This window comes from Cottoperca gobio, chromosome 19 (genome assembly GCF_900634415.1).
Source record: "Cottoperca gobio chromosome 19, fCotGob3.1, whole genome shotgun sequence".
NCBI lineage: Eukaryota > Metazoa > Chordata > Actinopteri > Perciformes > Bovichtidae > Cottoperca > Cottoperca gobio.
Window position 1 is genome coordinate 3,087,419 of NC_041373.1, and position 21,417 is coordinate 3,108,835.

At 40.6% G+C, this 21,417-nt stretch overlaps 1 protein-coding gene across 1 annotated transcript; it reads left to right on the top strand.

Moving 5' to 3' along the window:
• Window positions 1-493: 493 nt before the first annotated feature.
• Window positions 494-19,779, top strand: LOC115024837 (ras-related protein Rab-37-like). The gene is made up of 9 exons (XM_029456694.1): window positions 494-748; window positions 14,241-14,351; window positions 15,852-15,893; window positions 16,058-16,124; window positions 16,237-16,289; window positions 16,485-16,550; window positions 18,043-18,099; window positions 18,184-18,260; window positions 19,258-19,779. Exons 1-9 carry the CDS (start codon window positions 593-595, stop codon window positions 19,361-19,363), a joined length of 735 nt encoding a protein of 244 aa, XP_029312554.1. The 5' UTR covers window positions 494-592; the 3' UTR covers window positions 19,364-19,779.
• The last annotated feature ends 1,638 nt before the right edge of the window (window positions 19,780-21,417 follow it).

Below are 21,417 nucleotides of genomic sequence, written 5' to 3' on the forward strand. Positions count from 1 at the left end.
TCCTCTTCCCCTCATCCTCTCATCCACCTCATCCTCTCACCCTCCTCATCCACCTCATCCTCCTCATCCACCCATCCTCTCATTCTCCTCATCCTCTCATCCCCTCATCTTCCTCATCCCATCATCCTCTTATTCTCCTCATCCACTTCATCCTCTTTGTCTTCCTCATCCTCTCACCCTCCCCTCCTCTTATCCTCTCGTGCAAACTTCACATCGTCTTCCTCTTCTCAGGCTGCTCAGTTGCATCTTCTCTCCATCAGCCTCCCCCACCATTTTCTTTTGTAATTGGCGTGATGTGGGTGAGTGATCACGACATGCCTTTTAAATGTTAAGTGATGTAGGCAGAAGCCCGCAGACTGTGATTCACTCCACAGGAGGAGCTACGAGTGGCGCGAGGAGCGCTCAGAGGCATGGGGAGGGTTGGCTTCACGGATAGAGAGAGAGAGAGAGAGAGAGAGAGAGAGAGAGAGAGAGAGAGAGAGAGAGAGAGAGAGAGAGAGAGAGAGAGAGAGAGAGAGAGAGAGAGAGAGACGTTGTTTCCGCTTTTTATTCTCATCGCCAGCTGCTATAAAAGTACACGGAGGACAACAGGATGGAGCGGATGGAGTCCATGGAGCCGATCTCGGCACATTACACTACTGATTACCCGGAGATCCATCCAGATAGTGGGTACGAATCCAGAGAGACCAGCGACAGCCAGGCAAAGACTCCAACAGCTCCGACATATGATGAGGAATTTGTGCACAAGGTATGGGGAAATGCTTACAATAAAACAATACAGAAGGTTTCATGTGAAACAAACTGACATTTTAAACTTTTCAACACTGGTGTACTTTCACTAAGATTGTATTGTTAGTGTCCTTTCTATCCTATTATTTATCCAATTATTTACTGGCATTGACAAAATGTCCTTAAATAACCCGGTCCTCCCGCTGGGTACGCCTCCGTGCTGGACAGGTTTCGCGCTCTCCGTGGTGCTGATCTTCACTTGGTCTGTTTCCAGGGTTGTTGCGTTTCAAAACATTGAATCCCTCCACCGTCTCTAGACCTCATTATACAGGCTGAATGTAAAAATAATAATAATAATAATAATAATAATAAAAATAAAAATAAACGTGTTTTAATAGTATTGTTTAAATGTGGAGTGGAGAGTGTGTCTTTACATTTATTCTAGTAATTTTCTTAACATCAAATCAAATCAAATGTATTTATATACCCTAATATCACAAATGCACCCTCTGTCCTTAGACCCTCGCACCGCACAAGGAAAAACCTCCTAAGAGAAACCCCACAATTAAAGGGGGAAACATGGAAGAAACCTAAGGGAGAGACTGAGAAGGGATCCCTCTCCCAATACAACAATCATTATATTTGTATAGCCCTTTACAAGCAAGAAGTAGATGTGCTTTCCTGTGCAGGGAGACTGCATAAAAACACAATCATATATATATATAAAAGAAAAGAGCACAAAAACAGTTACATATGTATTCATTCATAAGGTAAAAACAAGTAAAAAATAAACATGTAATCTGGCAGTAACACCACAGAGCTGTATTATACAAACAAATAAAACAAGAAAAATGTGCTGTAGGACAGGATTTAAACACTGAGACAGTGTCAGCACACCAAATGTTAACTGAAGACCTTAACCTGGAGCCGCTCAGGCCTGACCCAGTGGATCTGAGAGCCTTTTGGGACAGAAAAGAGTTCAAAGTTCAGTGTTCAACTCGAAAGCTTCGCCATGTAAAGCCTTGGAAGTAATGAGTAGGATTTTAAAATGGACTAAAATAAATGAAAAGATGAACCTGGCTGCAGGTCCAGAGGGCACAAGGGTTGACACTGCTGACTGAGCGGGGCCCACCAAGAGCATCTCTATGAGACTCCCTTTTGTACATTTACAAGTAAAAGTACACAATTGGGACTTCCGGTTATGGCGGCTCGCTAGGAAGACGCAACTATCAGTGCTCTGCCAATTTCTGTCTTTAATCCTAATTTTACCCACGTTTTATGTCAACCCATCGTTTCTATTCCACGGAAAAGACGGTTAAATGCCGGCTGCAGCAGGGAAATCAGCTAAAGGACGACCAAAATCAGTTTAAGCTAAAAAAAACTTCGAAGCATCCAAGCTACACGTGGAAGCTAAAGAAAGTTATGCTAGCGCTAGCATTGCGCCAGCCATGACCTCTGTTGAGACGGGCGAGGCCAGGCGGTGGGAGGCAGGCTCGGAGAAAATCCTGTTTGCCATAGGCTCTTTAAAGTCGGACTTTTCCACAAGACTTGATGGCATGCTAACAGCAATAGAGGGGATGAGAAAGGAGATACGGGAATGCTTAGAACGAATGGCAGAGGCTGAAGTAAGAATCTCATCTACCGAGGACGACCAACACGCTTGAAGCTAAAAACACGAAGCTAGAGGATAAAGTTGAAGACTTGGAGGCAAGATCCAGGTTATCTAATTTGAGAGTGGTGAACTTGCCAGAAGATGCTGAAAGAGGGGATGCTTGTGCTTTCCTCGAAAAATGGATCCCAGACGTGTTAGATTTAGCACCGCTAAATTAAAAGTTTATACTGGAGAGAGCTCACAGAATCGGCCAGAGGAGGGATGCAAATGCCCCACCAAGAACTTTGATCATGAAATTCCTAAACTACAGGGACAGGATGGTTGTAACGAAGGCAGCCAGGGCAAAAAAACAAAGACCAGCAGGTGAGATTTTATCCAGACTGCAGGAGTGCACAAGCGGCAGAAGATGTTAGACAATGTCCGTCAGAAACTACGGAACCGGGGGATCCGGTATGGCATGCTATTGCCGGCTAGGCTCCTGGTGACCTACAAGGACAAGCCGCACACTTTTGAGAACCTGTCTGCTGTGGAGAACTTCATCGAGCGGATTGCAAGAGAGGAGGGACAGGCTGAGTAACGTAACCTGTGGCTGCGACCGGCTAAAGGGCTAATATGGGCTAACTGTGCAGGTATCATGACTTATTTTCTTTAAGTATTTGCGGTCGGGCATCTTGGATATGTCTGGACATGTCGAACTACTTGAACTGAATGACTGACACTGACCAAATGTTCTGTTTATATGTTCTGGTGGTCACGAGTGTTTATATAACTTTGGGATCTGATACCACACATGGGACGCTAATTACGTTAGCCCTGACCTAGCACTTATTTCTGGGGTTTTTTTATTTTATTTTTTATGTTTACACTATACTTCTCAGTATCTTACCAATGTTGCATGGCATATTTAAGTTACAAGCTTGAAAGCAATAGCTTTAAATGAGGTTGAGTTAATAAGTACTGCTGAGGCCAGCTCTTAGGGGGATTGGTGATTTAAGTTACATGTGTCTCTGATAACTAGCTATTCAGCTACATTTGTGTTAAGCCCTGCAATGGTTGTTTAACAAAACGGGTAAGTGCCGTTTTATGACAAGGGTATGTGGAGCCTTCAGTTTAGAAATTGAAGAATGAACGCATATTTATTTTATTTTGACACTTTTATAATCTGGAATGTTACAGCATAACATATGTTGGCTCCTCCTGAGATCACTGCCCATTAGTTAAGTATGGTGGAACTACTTTTGGTGGGACTTCTTATGATTACATGGTGGTTAGTAATGTAAAACAAAGATTAGGAATAGAAGTATAGTCGAGCTGAAGCACGTGCTGTATGAGTACAGTGACTGTCAGCTATAAGAGGAAGTATCAACATGAGGAGGGGGGGGGCTGCCCATTAGGGTGGAGGCATTCGGGGAAGGGGTTAAAGGTTCACAGGGTTGGATGTGGTTTGGAACATTATGTTATATTATGTTTCTTAATGTTTTTTAAATGTATTTTTTATTTGTATGTACATGTGGGTAACCTAATCTGTGTCAAAGGTCATGTCAGAGTGTGGAGGTTAAATTTACTTCCTGGAATTGCAGAGGCCTGCAAAAACTTTTTAAATATCAAACAGGTTATGAATAGAGTTAAAAGTCTGCAATCTAAAATAGTTTTTTTGCAAGAGACACATTTACTGCCAAAGGATGATATTAGGATTAGGAGGAGATGGACGGGATTTGTGTATTCAGCAACATTTTCTACTCAGGCTAGGGGTGTTATGACGTTAATTCACAAATCGGTACCATTTCAGGTAACAAATGTAATCAAGGACAAGGCTGGTAGGTACTTAATTGTACAGGGTACTCTACTAACAGAAAATCTGAATCTAGTTAACATATGTGCCCCAATAATGATGATCCAAAGTTTTTCAGGGACCTGTTTTATACACTTACTTACTTAATATTATGAAAAATTTCAATTTGAAGGACATCTGGAGAGAATTAAAGCCTGATGCTATAGAGTATTTTTGCTATTCTGCTTCTTACCAATCTTATTCCCGTATTGATTACTTTTTGATATCAGCAAATTTGGCTTCTAAAATTAAAGACGGCACTTATGATGGAATCCTTATTTCGGACCATGCACCAAACTCACTGCTTTATGTCGACTCACGGCTGACGAGAGATCCTCCTAAATGGCGATTCCAACAAAAATGGTTGCAAGACTCAGATTTTGTCACGTATCTTGGCAAACAAATTGATTTATATTTTGAGACAAATACATCGGAAACATCAGCATCTATAAGATGGGAAGCTTTTAAAGCATTTATTAGAGGCCAAATTGTTAACCACACAAGCTCCAAATCCAAAAAAGCTCGTCAGAAAATGACAATGTTGGAATCGTAAATAAAAACCCTGGAGAGAGAGGCCTTTTTGAAGCCCTTCCCCAAAGTACAACAATAACTGCTCGTACTGAGGTCACAGTATAATGAACTGTCAGCTTCTAAAGCAGTGGCAAGTCTACTAAGACTCAAACTAACATCTTACGACCAAGGAGAGAAGCCTGGAAAGATATTAGCGTGGCGCATTAAACAATTACAAACTGAAAGACCCGTTATGTTAATACAGAACAATAAGGGAGATGATATAGTCCATTCTATAGAAAGAAATTAGGCTTTTAAAAATTTCTATGAACATGTATACGACTCTGACATAAATACAGATTTGACAAGTCAAAATAACTTCTTAGACACTCTCAATATACCTAGTATCCCAGCAGAACTCAGACCTAGTCTGGAAGCTGAATTATCATTTCAAGAGATCTCTGATGCAATTGATAACATGAAATCTGGGAAGGCTGCAGGGCCAGATGGCCTACCTATAGATATCTACAAAAGGTTTAAATATAAAGTACAAACCCCCCTCTTAAATATGTTATTAGAATCTTTTATTAATGACATCCTTCCGCCAACACTGAGAGAAGCCTTGATTACATTGTTACCAAAACCAGGGAAACCCTGCAATAGATGTGAAAACCTAAGACCAATAAGCCTTCTCAACTCGGATGTAAAGGTGTTATGTAAAATCCTTGCAAAAAGGTTGGAAGGCCTGCTCCCAGGGAGAATTAAGGAGGATCAGAATGGGTTTATTAAGGGGCGCCAAGGGTTAACAAATTAAGATCCACAAGGGGTGCCATCAGGGGTGTCCTCTATCACCACTTTTGTTTATAATGGCAATAGAACCGCTGGCCATAGCTGTTCGGTCTCATCCAAAGATCTCTGGTATAACTATAGGTCAATCAGACCACCGCTTAGCTTTATATGCTGATGACGTCATAGTGCTTCTCAGGGAGTTGGAGAGATCAATTCCAGTACTATTAGAAGTGATGGGAAAATTTGGTGAATTTTCCGGTTACAAAATGAATCATTCCAAATCTTCCATAATGTTATTAAATTCTAAAGAGAGAAGTAATCAGACTGCATCAGTCTCCCAGTTTAAAGTTGCAGATAATTTTACATATTTGGGTGTAAAAATAGTGCCCAATATAACAGATGTGGTGAATTCTAATTACGATCCTATTATGGAGTCAATTACCAGCACAATTGATAGAGGGAAGATGTTGATCTCTTTAATTGGGAGAATTAATATATTAAAAATGAACATACTGCTGAACAAGTTGCTGTATCTATTCCAAAACATCCCCCTGCCTCCTGCTCAAAACTTATTTTCAAAGTTAAGGAAATTATTTTTAAGTTTTTTGTGGAACAACAAACGAGCCCGCTTGCGCTTAACCCTCCTGTATATGCCCTATGATAGAGGGGGGGGGCCTTGCGTGTCCTAATCCTCTCTGGTACTACTGGGCAACTCAGTTAAGGACTACTATGTTTTATTTTCCAAACGACAACCTCCCTGCCTAGAGAGAGATGGAGTCCCAATTTTTAGAGCTACCGCTTCCCATGTATTTGTACTCAACTAGTCTTAAGAAACTTACAAAAAAAAACACTAACCCTGTTACTAGGAACATGATTAGAGTCTGGCATGAAGTGAGGAACTACTTGGGCGAGCCCCTTTCTTGCTCACGTTTTAGTCCAATTTGGGGAAATGATGACTTCACTCCAGGCAGAGCTGATAGTGGGTTTAAGGTTTGGTCAGATAAGGGTGTACAGAAAGTTCAGGATCTATATAGCTCTTGATCTATATCGGCTCAATGATGATAAACTGATGGCGTTTGAGGAGCTTGCAAGTCAACACAACATTCCACAGAATTTTTTTTTCACATTTTTACAAATTAGAAGCTTTATTGGAGCAAACCAAAAACAATTATTATCTATACCTCCATACTCACCATTAGAGAAAATAATATTAAAGGACTGTAGGGGGGAAAACTTAATTTCTACACTTTATAACTTGCTTATATCTGCGTCCCCTGAGTCCTCCGAAGCGAAGACAAGAAGACATTTCAATTGATGAGTGGGAAGGTGCCTGCAAGAAAGCGTAATCACAAACAGCAAATACCCGTCTTAAGCTCTTACAATATAACTGGCTAATGCGTACATATATTACTCCAGAAAAGCTAAACAAATTTAATGGTAATATCCCAGACTTATGTTTTAAATGTGGACAATCCAAGGGAACGTTCTTCCATTGTGTTTGGGAGTGTACCAAGATAAGAACGTTTTGGGAGGAGTTTAAATGTATGATAGAAGAGATTTTATCATTGCAGTTAAGCATGGAGCCCAGGCTTTTTTTGTTTTAGTGTTAGGGTGTTCCTTAACTATCTGGAACATGCAGATCTAGAGGGCACTCTGGGTCAGCAACTTGGAGATGATTAATGTTCCTATGCTGGGAGAAGGATTGAAGCCTTTCATATCTGCCTACATGTTTGTATATCTCCTTACATAGCCTTACCCACATGTTTGTGTAGTTAATTTAATTTAATTATGTTATTTGTGCGACTGTTAATGTACTTGATTTTGTTATGTCTTGGATGTGGAAGTTTGTGTACTGTCTTATGTAGTGTCTATATATGTTAACTAACAATTTAAAAAAGTGTTTAAAAAAATAAAGTACATTATTGAAAATGTGACTTAAATGAATAGCGTTGTATAGAGGGTATGCGCTAACTTCACTTTCCAACCAACAACTTCTTGCAGTTTGAGGGGGTATATGCAAAAACAGGAGTAAAACAAATCCTTACAACTAACCAAAGAACCAGTGGTCCATGGACATGTGGCCAGCTATCAGTTTTAGCTGCTCTGTTTCAACATGAAAGTCAACAATACTCTTCTGTTGGGGAACACAGTGACTGAAACCATCCAACAGTGATAAAGAAAACGTATAAACAATCACTTACAGGATAAATCCACTAGCCGCTAGGCTAATATGCAAGGTAAAATGCCATAGGCTATTGTTAATAACATTAGTATGTTGTACATGTAGTGAAAACGTTTTGTCTGTTAACCTTGTGAGTTATAATGAAGCCACATTTTGTACTTTTGTTAAATGTTTGTGTTGTTAAGCAAAGTTGTATGTGTGTTAATTGAATCAATTTAAGTAAACTTAACAAGTTACAAGTGGAAAAATGTCGATCCACAAATCCATCTTTCGCTGCCTGGAGTCCAGATGTTTCTAAGAACAGCAGCGATCCATTTGCTTCTCATTTCTTTAGCTTATTGCCGTCCTGTTGAGTCTATTCATACAGCCAATCGCACAACAGCTCTTTCCCATGTTTTGTGACATTCAAGCTGAATGATAACGCTGCCACTCAGTGGACGTCACCAAAGTGACTTCCACCTACAGTGAAGTCATGTGCCTACTCTCTGTTAACAGTGGATCAAATGACTGCGTAAGATGAAAGGGGTTTCTCACAGTAACCAACTCACAGAGAAACATCCGCTGACTGTATGTCCTCCATGAAGCATTTTAGCATCTTTCAGCTTATTGGTTTGGTTTTATGGACGGCAACTGTTTTGGTTCACTTACACTGTCGAGAAAGCTACAGGCTCAGCAGCAAGCAGCAGGATGGGAGGAGAGGAGGAGATGAGGGTGAGAGAATGAGAAGATGAGGAGGATGATGATGATGGGAGGGTGAGAGGTTCAAGAGAATGAGAGGATGAAGAGGATGGGAGGGTGAGAGGTTCAAGAGAATGAGAGGATGAAGAGGATGAAGAGGATGGGAGGGTGAGAGGATGGGAGAATCGGAGGATGCAAGGATGAGATGAGAGATGTATGAATAAAGTCAAATTGCATTGATTGTGAGGCTAGTGTTATGGGTGAAGGAATTGTATTTACAGGACTGTCTCAGAAAATTAGAATATTGTGATAAAGTTCTTTATTTTCTGTAATGCAATTAAAAAAACAAAAATGTCATGCATTCTGGATTCATTACAAATCAACTAAAATATTGCAAGCCTTTTATTATTTTAATATTGCTGATTATGGCTTACAGCTTAAGAAAACTCAAAAATCCTATCTCAAAAAATTAGAATAGTTCCTCAGACCAAGTAAAAAAAAAGATTTATAACAGCAAAACAAAATCAAACATTTGAAAATGTCCATTAATGCACTCAGTACTTGGTTGGGAATCCTTTTGCACGGATTACTGCATCAATGCGGCGTGGCATGGAGGCAATCAGCCTGTGGCATTGCTGAGGTGTTATGGATGCCCAGGATGCTTCAATAGCGGCCTTTAGCTCATTAGCATTGTTGGGTCTGGTGTCTTTCAGCTTCTTCTTCACAATACCCCACATATTCTCTATGGGGTTCAGGTCAGGGGAATTGGCAGGCCAATCGAGGACAGTAATGCCATGGTCAGTACACCAGTTACTGGTGGTTTTGACACTGTGGGCAGGTGCCAGATCATGCTGGAAAATGAATTCCTCATCTCCATAGAGCTTTTCAGCAGACGGAAGCATGTAGTGCTCTAAAATCTCTTGGTACACAGCTGCATTTACTCTGGGCTTGATGAAACACAGTGGACCAACACCAGCAGCTGACATGGCTCCCCAAACCATCGCTGACTGTGGGAACTTCACACTGGATTTCAAGCAACTTGGATTTTGCTCCTCTCCAGCCTTTCTCCAGACTCTGGCGCCTTGACTTCCAAATGAAATACAAAACTTGCTTTCGTCTGAAAAGAGGACTTTGGACCACTCTGCAACTGTCCAGTGCTTCTTTTCCATAGCCCAAGTCAGACGCTTCTTCCGTTGTCTTGAGTTCAGAAGTGGCTTGACCATGGGAATACGGCTATTGTAGCCCATTTCCCGGACACGTCTGTGAACAGTGGCTTTTGATACCTGGACTCCAGCTTCAGTCCACTGTCTTTGAAGCTCCCCCAAATTCTGGAAGCGACTCTTCTTCACAATGCTGTTAAGGCTGCGGTCATCTCTCTTGGTTGTGCAGCGTTTCCTGCCACATTTCCCCCTTCCAACAGACGTTTTGTGGATGTGCTTTGAAACTGCACTCTGTGCACAGCTTGCTCTTTGAGAAATTTCTTTTTGTGTCTTACCCTCCTGATGGAGGGTGTCAATGATGGTCCTCTGGACAGCAGTCAGATCAGCAGTCTTCCCCATACTTGTGATTTAGTTTACTGAACCAAGCTGAGTGTTTTTCAAGGCTCAGGAAACCCTTGCAGGTGTTTCGAGTTAATTAGACGATTCAAGTGATTCGTTGAACACCCTACTAGTATACTTTTTCATGATATTCTAATATTTAGAGATAGGATATTTGAGTTTTCTTAAGCTGTATGCCATAATCAGCAATATTAAAATAATAAAAGGCTTGCAATATTTCAGTTGATTTGTAATGAATCCAGAATGCATGACATTTTTGTTTTTTTAATTGCATTACAGAAAATAAAGAACTTTATCACAATATTCTAATTTTCTGAGACAGTCCTGTATAGTGACATTAGTAATGAAACAATGTTCCATGACACCCTATAAAGTGCTCTCACATCCATACAGCCTCGTCTCAGGCAGATAAAGCTACACTAACCTACATAGACCAACACGTCAGCAAGTCTAAGTCCAGACTCCAAAGATCCTCTGGCCTCTCTGACCTCACTGTAGGACACAGAGAGAGAAGTCCCTTAGGGCATCAGTGACATGTCACATTGTATTGAGTATAGTGAAGCTGTATCTCAGGAGCAGCTTCAGTGTAAGGGAGCTGTGTCAGTCAAGCTCATGTCCTGAATCATGACTTGGGCCTTTAGTTTGCAATGCCCTACTTTCTTTTGAGATATTGGTCACTGTGAGAAATGAGTGCACCAACAATATGACTCCAAAAGTGAACATGATATTTAAGACACTTCACATTTAGTGTCACTGATGGTGTTTGACAATTACAAGAAAACAATCTGCTATAATGTCATTAAAGTAATTATTCTAAAGAATGTTTTTCTTCTTAAGCGACTTTCTGTCAATAGTGTGAGTTTAATGAGAACTCAGACTTCCCAAAGGCTAATAGTCCGTAATGTAACCATGATGCACTTTAACCAGCACACTTTAATTGCCCTAGAAGGTGTGTGTGTGTGTGTGTGTGTGTGTGTGTGTGTGTGTGTGTGTGTGTGTGTGTGTGTGTGTGAGAGATTGTGAGATTGTGAGGGGAGAACATGGGAAGATTATAGCAGTACAAGCTGTTCAGTCATAAATTAGAAACAGTCCTTTCAGGTGAAGTCTGTCTGTCTGCCTGTCTGTCTGACTGTCTGTCTGATGCTCCTTCTGTCTCTGCTCTGGGGGGAGAAGCTTCTCCTTCCCTCTCTCAGCCGTGTCTCCCCTGAAGGATCGTGTGTACACAACACAAATGCTTCTCCTTCGAGTGCTCTTTAGTTTGTGTGGTGGATAGACTTATATGACTCTGTAGTTTATGCTCTGTCTAGAACTCCCCTCCTATCGCATCACCATGGTGACACACCAGCCAACATTTGAATTAAAATCAATGTAACATTATACAACATCATAATAAGAGGGCAGCTAGTAAAGGGCAGCTGGTGTTAAAGACCAAAAGTAACATCAATACTATCTTTGTGTCTCTCGCATTGGTTCCAACTGAAGACACGAGGGAGACTGCTAACTCGTACTGGATGTAAACAAGATTTCTAAGTTTTCAAAAATTCCGCTTTGTAAATATGTGGCTCATTGACGTGCTTTTTATTGTTTTGGGACAACAATGGAGCGCTGAGGCACAGAGGAAGAAGATGTCTTAGGCTTCGGACACTTAGACGATACTGTTTTGTTAGATTCATTGGTTTCATGGTACACATATAGAAGATCACCAGACTTATCCTTTAAGGAGGTTTTATACTGTGTTCCTATTACAAATGATTTTGAAAGTATTTCTTAAGCATTAACTGCCAACTATACATTATATTGTTTCATTTATTTTAAAATGTTGGAGTTCATCAGCATCACCCATTAATCCCAATGCGGTTATTTGACCTAAAATATACTTTATCTATATCTTAAATATATTGCTATCATAATATAAAATGACATGTACCATGGTGGAACAATGTCTCCACTCTCTGAGGCACACATACAGTGCCGCTAACAAACATTTAAAAAGGTTCTACTCATGTTTGACATCACACTTATAAATCCTTTATGTAATTGTGAACATGTTTAATATAAGTCTGTAAGTTATCTGTCTGTCTAAGCTTGTATGTGTTGTATTATATTTTTACACAGGCCTCTCTTCAAAAACAGATCCCGGTCTCAATGACTACCTGTTTAAATAAAGGGTCAAATAAATGTAAGTGAGATGTAAATTTGGAAGCTATAGTATTTGTTGTGTGGATTCAAATCCCAGCTGTGCAGCATATTGGACAGTCTAAAGAAGAGGCAATATGAAAACTGTCAAACTAAATGACATTCTAGGCTGAGTGCCACAGACTTAACACTCTGCAGGAAGATAAAAGGAGATCAGCAGAACCTCCCGACTCCAAATACCCCTAATTCCCCAAAACTCTTTCTCCAACTTCCCAGACAGTAAAGGGATTTCTACCTTTCATTTTTGTTAGCATGATCCCCTCCATGGAAGTTCTTAAAGAAGCTTCTTGGTAAGAACAACTGGGCTCAAACAGAAAGAAAGGAAATTCTTAACAATCTGCGTTTAAACCTGCAGCTCCAGTCTCTGTATCTCCCCACACGATGCATGCATCATCCACATCCTCCATGTCTACTTCCCGAACATCTGCGGTGTATCACCTAATTGCCTTCAGTCTCCAGAGGGTTTTATTAGACAAGCCCACTTCTCGGCTTACGTCTGTTACCACGGTAACAGCGTCATACCACTGCACCACCAACACACTCATCATCATCACGTATGCATGTTTTTTTCTCCTGTTTTTTGCAGCATTATGTCACATGCTTTCAGGGATGTCCAGTAAACAGGATCACATGAAATGATATTGCTGCTGCTTTGTATTGTGCTCTACATGTTAGCATTTCTGTTTTTAACATTTTTAAGGGATTCATAATTAGGAATGTGTCTCTTATTATGGCCCCAGAGTGTTAAATATCCAATGACGTTTGCTAAACCTAAGCATTGATTTTGCACATGAGGCTGTAGTGAGAGTGATTCTTGGCTTTTATAGTCTAGAGCAGGCCAAGGATGTGATTTTGTTCACTCCTCTCCTTTCCTCCGCTCTGTCTATGACGGTAGGTGTGTGCGCACGTGTGTTTGTGTCGGGAGCAAAGCGCCGCCCTTCGCGAAACAGAGCTCAAAATTGTCTGCGAGCCATATGGCATCATCGAAAGAGCCATATATGGCTCACGATCCATAGGTTCCCGACCCCTGGTCTAGAGAGTAGAGAGAAAAAAAACATAAGTGCAAGGAATGGATTAAGTGTTTGTCTGCTCTATAGTAGGCTGCATGTCACCCACTATGTGACGGTAACCGAGAGTTACTTCCAAATCCAATTAACATTTCATTAACTAACTGCATCATTTTGTGGGGTTACAGGTCAAAAACTATATTTTTCAAATAATTCACAACTAGAACTCCCCCTGTGCCGGTCCTGTATCCGTGTTAACATCACCAACAAGATGTGCAATAACCACCTATCAGTCACATGTCCTGTGCTGCTCTTTACCTTTCAACATTCCAACATGCGCATGAACTATAGTAGATAACTAAAAAAATATTAAGCCTAGGTTTGCAGAATGCCAAAAATGAGATTTTGCCAGCGTGTCCAAGGTATTAATTAAACAGTCCACACAAATGTTGCACCCTGGCTACCCTAACAAAAGTGTTTACTTCAATCACTAACTAAAGGAATTTCTAAACATAATTCTTCTTTCAATTGCTGCACCAACCTTTCTCTCAGCAGAGTGAATACCTAACTGAAGTCATTGGCGATGCCTCAAAAACGTTGATGTGACATACACCAGAGGTCCCAGGCCCGATAGACATCGCTGGTATTGACAATAAAAATGTTTGCGTTTAACAGATTTAGTTTTTCTTCACACTCAACCAATATCACAGATGTTTTCTCTCTGGCAATAGTGTTGAACATTTATGACAAGCTCACTACTGGACGTCTTGTTAAGACCACTTCTAAACGTCAGCGGACATTCACAACAAGGTCAAAGCTGTGTCTCACTTACTGCATCCGACAGTTTGAGGGCAGTGTGTGTGTGTGTGTGTGGAGGTGGAGGTGGAGGTAGTGCACCTCATCTTGGATGCTTCTGAATGCTGCCTTTTTTCATTTCATTGCCCTATAAGTAATCTCCTCCGGTTTGTGAGTCACTGTAGAAGTGGTACACTGCCAGGCTCTTGTAAAAGTTAATATTATTTGTGCTGCTTGAAAGCAGAAGCAGTGACGCAGATGCTGACTCACAACCCAAAATTATAAAATGATTGCGATTGTTCAGCCAATGACTTTATATAACAATATAATTTTTATTTTATTTTTCCTGCAGACAATCCTGGTCGGGGACAGCGGCGTGGGAAAGACATCTCTGTTGGTGCAGTTCGATCAAGGAAAGTTCATCCCTGGCTCCTTCTCTGCTACAGTGGGCATTGGATTCACGGTGTGTGTGTGTGTGTGTGTGCGTGCGCAGTCCAGGCACAATTTCCCCATTAACCTGATGAATTCCCAGCGCACACCATTTTATCAGAGTGTTGCTCTGGCATCAGCAGGAAATGGACCCAAAAGCACGACATACAGACACAAGGGGTTTAAGTGATAGTCTTTACTTAAAAAGGCAACAACAAAAAAGGAATTTTTCAAAAATAACTTGACAGTACAGAGTAACAAAAAACTTGACTAAACATACGTCAAGTGAACAGGCAAGGTAACCAGCTCAAAGAGTGTAACATTAGTGGAACTGCTGGAACTGCCACTGGAAGAACAACAGGAACTGGTGCAGACGAAAGGGAAAGCAGAGATTACTAAAGGTGAAACTGATCACACAGGCGGGAAACACACAAGGACAGGAAGTGAAGTCTCTGAAACGAGAGACAAGGGTGAGTATACCAAAATAAAACAGGAAGACAACTAAAGACAGAAAAACAAGGAGATCACAATTTAGACAAGGGGCCGGGGCATGACACATTTTAGTTCATTGGACTGCAGAAGCACTCCCCTTAACTACGTAAGAGTGCCTCCAACTAAATGTAGGACAGGCTGACTGTCACGGTCAATGACTAAACGGTTTTGTTGTGCACCAGCAGAGTGACTTGTGAGGGGAGAGAGAGCCTGGCTCTCGTTCCTGTTGCAATTTTGAATGTGATGATGTTCCTGTTGATGAGTGTGTTGTATTTCCCTGGCCTAGTGGAAACAGGTTTGACCAACACAACGTCCTTCTACAAGTCTGGTTGTGATAGTAGCAGATACAGCTCTTCTCTTGAAGTAAAGATGTAAAATAATAACGAGCAAGACCTTTTCCCCTTGTGTGATGTCACTCCTCCACATGCCTTAACGCTGTCACACCAGAAAGCAGAGTTCACATATGCTTCCTCTCTAAATAGCTGGTGTTAGCTTGACATACAGTAAGGACTACTCTCAAGGCAAGGCAGTGAACTACAGTAGCTGAGATGCTAACAGCTAACATGCAGGACAACCAAACTCTGAGCTAGCTAGCTCATCGGCTTGTCTAATACCCATGCCTCTTTTATTCTTCTACAGAGAGGTTAAAAGGGACAACACAGCTAATAAGCTATGATAGCTTCCTCCATTTTTTTACTTTTTGTTCCCTCAGGGAATTCATTTTTCCAGAATTTTGCCATTTAAAAGCAGATGTGAGCGAGTCTTTAATCCAACCAACTCTTCACAGTAGCAGGGGTTCCAAAGAGCTGAGTGAGCTGTGTGGATTAGTAACAGGCTCATGATTCTTCAAAGACGTGCTGCTGTTCAATATTTTTTTCAGTGGAGTGGAGGCAGAAATGTCAGCTCGACAAATTAAGGAAAATCGGTCTGAAAGTTTTTGAGAAGATGTGTTTGGGTTTCTGTAATTTCAACTAATTGTCCCTTAATCTGTGTAGCCAGTGCCCTTTCAAACCCAGTTCCAATCTCTTTCTGCTTCTCCCAGAATAAAGTGGTGACTGTTGACGACGTAAAGGTCAAACTACAGGTCAGTAAGTAATTCAGTTCCAGTACAAACTTGATGTGCTTTCACAATAAGAGCCTATTTTTAGAGCGCAGGCTGGTTTCCTCTTGGGCACCAGTGTTGTAACTAAAAGTTTGAGTTAGCCAAGTGGAACCAGGCCAAGCTCTTCGTTTCCTTTTCTGTTTCAGATTTGGGACACAGCGGGACAGGAAAGGTTCAGAAGTGTGACACATGCATATTACAGAGATGCACACGGTGAGGCAAATATACACCATAATCTACGACTGACTGTCAGCTCTACTTTCACCCACATGTTACTGTGATGTGCAGCATTATAACAGTTTGTTCATTCATCTTTTCTCTAAAGCTTTGCTCCTCCTGTACGACATTACCAGCAAAACCTCCTTTGACAACATAAGGGTAAGTCTGGGATATGTCTGCCTCATGGGAAGATGTGGGAATGAGTCATGAGGAGGAAACAGCCTCTAACAAAAACCAATAAAGCTACAGAGAGCAAACAATGACCCCTGTGGATCATCTATCAATAGTAATGCAAACACTTTCTCTCTGTTTTGTTCTGTATATTTGTGGGTCTGTCTGTCTGTCTTGTTTCAGGCTTGGTTAACAGAAGTCCATGAGTATGCACAGAGCGAAGTAGTCATCATGTTGCTGGGCAACAAGGTGAGAGAGAATTGTTTGAGAAGTCTTGAGGAAATAGAAATGGATATGATCTTTAATGAAACCTGACTGGAAAACTGTGGCTTCTTATTATTGTATATACTGTATATAAAATGCATGAATTTATACAGCAGCAAACATACAGTTAATAACTAGCTAGGGAAACATTTAGCAGCTACAGAAACAAATAGTTCTCTATTTCTCAGGAGTTGGTGGCGATCAGAAAGAGAATGAATATTTAACTTTTCATGACGTGGACAGAAACACGACTCAACATGTTTTCCATAAAGTGTAGAACGGACATTGAACTGTTTCCCGCAGTCATGGAGGAATCAAATCAACATTTATCGTCACACATGTACACACATGCACAGCACACAGTGAAGCTGGTTCCCAGTGCCTTGCTCAAGGGCAGCTCAGCAGGCGATCTGGCACTTCTCCTGACCACACTCCGTACTTGGTCCGTTCAGGGACCTGAACCGGTTCCCAGGCCAAGTCCCCACGAACTGAGCTTCTGCCGCTCCATTTGATTAGTTGAAAAGAAAGGTGCGCTCAGCACTGTGTATTGACCATAGCAGTATAATGAGTGCTAACGGTCACAGGTCTTCGCAATGGCATTGGTATTGCTATGTTGATTTTGACATGGTCTGTTGGGAAACGAACCCGGGTCTCCTGCGTGGTAGGCAGACTCTCTACCACTGTGCTACCCAGGGGTGACAGGCTCAGATGCAGAGACAGACACAGGCTCGGAGTGGGTTAGAAAAGGAGTCTTTACTTTTAGACAAACAGGTGGCAGGACAAAACTCAAAATACCTCCAGACAACTAACAGGTAACGTCTGGGCAAAAACAGGATCAACAGAGGATATACGAAAAGCAGGCAGTAAAAGGATCTTGAGAGCTAAAGAGCAAAAAGGCAGTCAACTTAGGAACTCGAGACAAGGGCACAAAAACAGACACTTCAAGAGACGGCTCAAAAACTCACAAACTTGGGCTCCAGCAACAATTCAAGACTCAGCAATGAACAGAAGAAAACAGGCAGCTTATAAAGGCTAGCAAACAAGGAACAGGTGCAACCAATGAAACAATAAAGACAAGCATATGACACACAGAAATGAATGGTGGCGACCCCACATGGTCCAAAGAGGAACTGCAGTCCAAAAACCCTGACAGATTTGAATGGGAGTGTCTGTCTACTCCTTTACTATTTCTATGCCAAAGGCTTATTTCCATTGTGGTCCCCTATGTCAGTGTTGTGTGAACAAAAGGCGAGGAAGACATAAAGGTCTATGTAAGAATGTGGTGCCGGTTACAAACATATTCAGAAACATGTCTTTGCAAATCTGAATTATAATTAATTAATACTGTTTAGAAGAAAACTCCACAGGGAATACTGGAGAGTGAAACGTTTGTATGTTATCATGTGACTAGCTGAAGTGCATTTGTTTTATTAATGTGCTGTCCTGTTCTAACTTCATGACTGCGTGTCTCTGTTAGGCTGACATGAGCAGTGACAGAGCCATCAGGAGAGACGAAGGAGAGAGGCTGGCCAGAGTGAGTGTTTCCTTCACTGCTTTACAACCACAGCTGATGCTGATACTCTGCTGCTCACTGGTCTGCTCCTCTGCTTCTCTTCAGGAGTATTCAGTTCCTTTCATGGAGACAAGTGCCAAGACAGGAGTCAACGTAGAGCTGGCCTTCACTGCTGTTTCCAAGTAGGAAACCGTTTTTAACACTGCTGTATCTTCACTGCGCACTGAGCGGGACACAATCACTCTTTTCAGCTGCTGTTTAGTACAGAGAATACAAGAAGGAATTACCCGTTGCTACTAATTTTCTCAAAATCCAGACTAACTCTAAAGGGGTTACAATGTGATACAACATATGCATCTACTGAATACATCAGATGTAACTGTAACATGTGTTTATTGGTGATGAAATAGCATCATTGTTAATAAATAATTACGCATTGCTTCATCCAGAAATCATCAATAATTAGTAAGCAAATTTAAATTCACATGTTTTATTGCAGTTTCAACCCATTTAGCAAGCCGTCCAATAAATAATATATTAATAGTGATGTCATTTAAGTATTTAAATGGGATTGTAAAGAGCAGTTAAAAAATAAACCCCTAAAATTGACCAAACTTCATAAAAGTCATAAGAAATGTCATTCTTAAAAGGCTTTTACATTTTCAATTCAGTTGAACATTCAGGGATGCTATAATGCTCTGTTGTAAAAGGGCCATTTTTCAATAATAAAGTACAAATGAAGGGATTATTAAATATTTAAATGCTTAAATGGCTATTTTAATTAGATTTTACACTTTAAAATCCCTAATTCCATTCAGAAAAACAATATTTTAAGAAACTATTGTGCATTATTACCCATTAATGTATCCATATACCAAACTAATGATGAAGAATTTCTAAAACTATCCTTATAAAACCCTATTTTAAACCACAATCCCATAACAACATTGATTTCTTCAAGTAAAACATCAACTATTTATCCATATGGTTATTATGAAAATGATTAATACAATTATTGAATTAACATATGAGTAGTTATAGTGAACAAGATGACACCAGTTTAATAATAAACAACAATCTTAACAGGTGGTTGAGTAAAATTGCCCCATACCTCATAAAAAGATCCTTCTTTACTGTTGTTAACTGTACAACTGTTTGATGTCTGATTCTGTTCTTCAGAGAACTGAAGCACCGAGCCATCCAACATCCCAACGAACCCAAGTTCCAGATTCACGACTACATTGAAGCACAGAAGGAGAAAACAGGCTGCTGCAGCTACTTCTAAGTCTGCTGTCCTCTGGAACTGAGTGGGAGGGAACCCCATTAACTCACTGACGCTCCCAAAATATGCTGCAGCCATTCATTCAAAGGGATAAACCAAGCTATAGACTCACAAAACCAACGGTTTTCTTTAACGAGAACATTTACCTAGCAACTGAATATTTGTAATAGATTTTTTAAGCAAATAGTATAAAATTTATTTTTAAAAATTGTTTGAGAACAAAGCTTTTTGTTATTTGCTTTCTTTGTGAGACTTAGATGAAAAGATACAAACCACTCTTGTGTATGTGTGCTAGGTACGGAGGTGGAGTTAGCCTAGCTTAGCATAAATACTACCGGCGGGAGGCAACAGCTAGCCTGGTTCTGTCCAAAGTTCAAATATACACCTTACTTAATGCAGATTAATAAATGCAGATTTAATAAATTGTAATAAAGTCACTACATGGGTCTAGATTAAGGGATCACCAAAGTGATCACAGCTCTTCCTGGGGGACACATGGATGTCTGTACCAGAGTTAATGAGTTAATGGCACTCCATCTGTCAAGTCATTTCACCAAACAACAGAAAAGTCAACCCCTTGGTGGCAGTAGAGCAAATATGAAATCACAAAATATCGGTAGTATTCATCCTCTGAGGGCTGTGAATGTCCGCACACATTTACATTGTAATCAATCCAATAGTTGTTGAGTTATTACAGTTCGGACCCAACTGGTGGACCAACGGACCGACATAGACATCCAGAGCCATCGGGCTAGCATGGCTAAAACCACCACTTGTGGTGTTAGGGGGAGTTACAAACTAGTTATTGCTTAGCTTAGCATACTCCTTTTAATTTACCACAACAAGATGTTACAAGACACCAGTTTTCCAAAGTGTAAGAAACTAAAAACTTCATAAACCCACACACCACTGGCATGAGCCAGAAGAGCACACAGTCTCAGGCAGGCTTAGTTTGGATCCGCCTTGAAAAATCAACATTATTACAGTCTAATTTATCACACAATCTACCAACAGACAGACAAAGGCCATAAGCTGTGTCATAGATGTAATTCAAAGCCAACGACATGGACAAAAGCCCTGTCTGTTTATGACGTAGATTGTAAACAAACTGTTGGAGAAATTTACTGCTATTGAATGCTCGCTGACTAGAGAAAAGCTCAGGGACACAGCTGGAGGAAGAGCTGACGTGCTCTGAGACTGCAACACAACTCTGTTTCTGAACATGCAGAGGAATGCTAATGTTTTGGTCACCTGAAACAAGTCTTTTGTGGACAATGATCTGTAATTGAATTTCCAATGTGGTTCTTCTGATAGGAAACATGTATGTACATAATGTATTTGTGAGTGAGTGAACAGATTCTTGAAAAACAGTTTTTTGACATGTTGGCTGCATTATTTCTGTGTGTGTGTGTGTGTGTGTGTGTGTGTGTGTGTGTGTGTGTGTGTGTGTGTGTGTGTGTGTGTGTGTGTTTTGTTTTAATGGCTTGATTAAGGACTCTAAAGCTCAGCTGCATGTTTGCTGGATTGCATGAACCAATCAACCAAATCTGTGCGCAGTGCCTCCAGAACATATGGAACTCTGTTTATGGTTGTATCAAGACAAACATAAAGTAGAATAATTAGCATTTCTCTTCAGATTTAGGCTCAACTGAAGGTTATATTTTGTTTTGAAATACAACATCTCGTCTATAAAGCCATATCAACACATTAAAGCTGCATTAATGGATGAACAAAGTGTACACAAAACCTATTGCCTGTGAAAAAGCAAACAGTTGCCTAGTTACAATGAGACACAGCAGTTATTTAGAGTCAAATTTCTGGCCATTCAACAAATGGCCATTCATTTGTCTGTCTGCCATTTCTCGTTGGGCAGGCAATTTTCCAATTTTCAGGCCAGACAATCAAAAACAATTATTTAAAGGATGGTGGTAATTCCATAACTTTTACATTAGACGTAGTTATTTGATCTATTGGTAGTACAAACAAATTCATTAGTGGAGCTTTAAGCAACTACGATGTCTGATCAATCCATGTTTAGATTTTACTGTAACATGGGC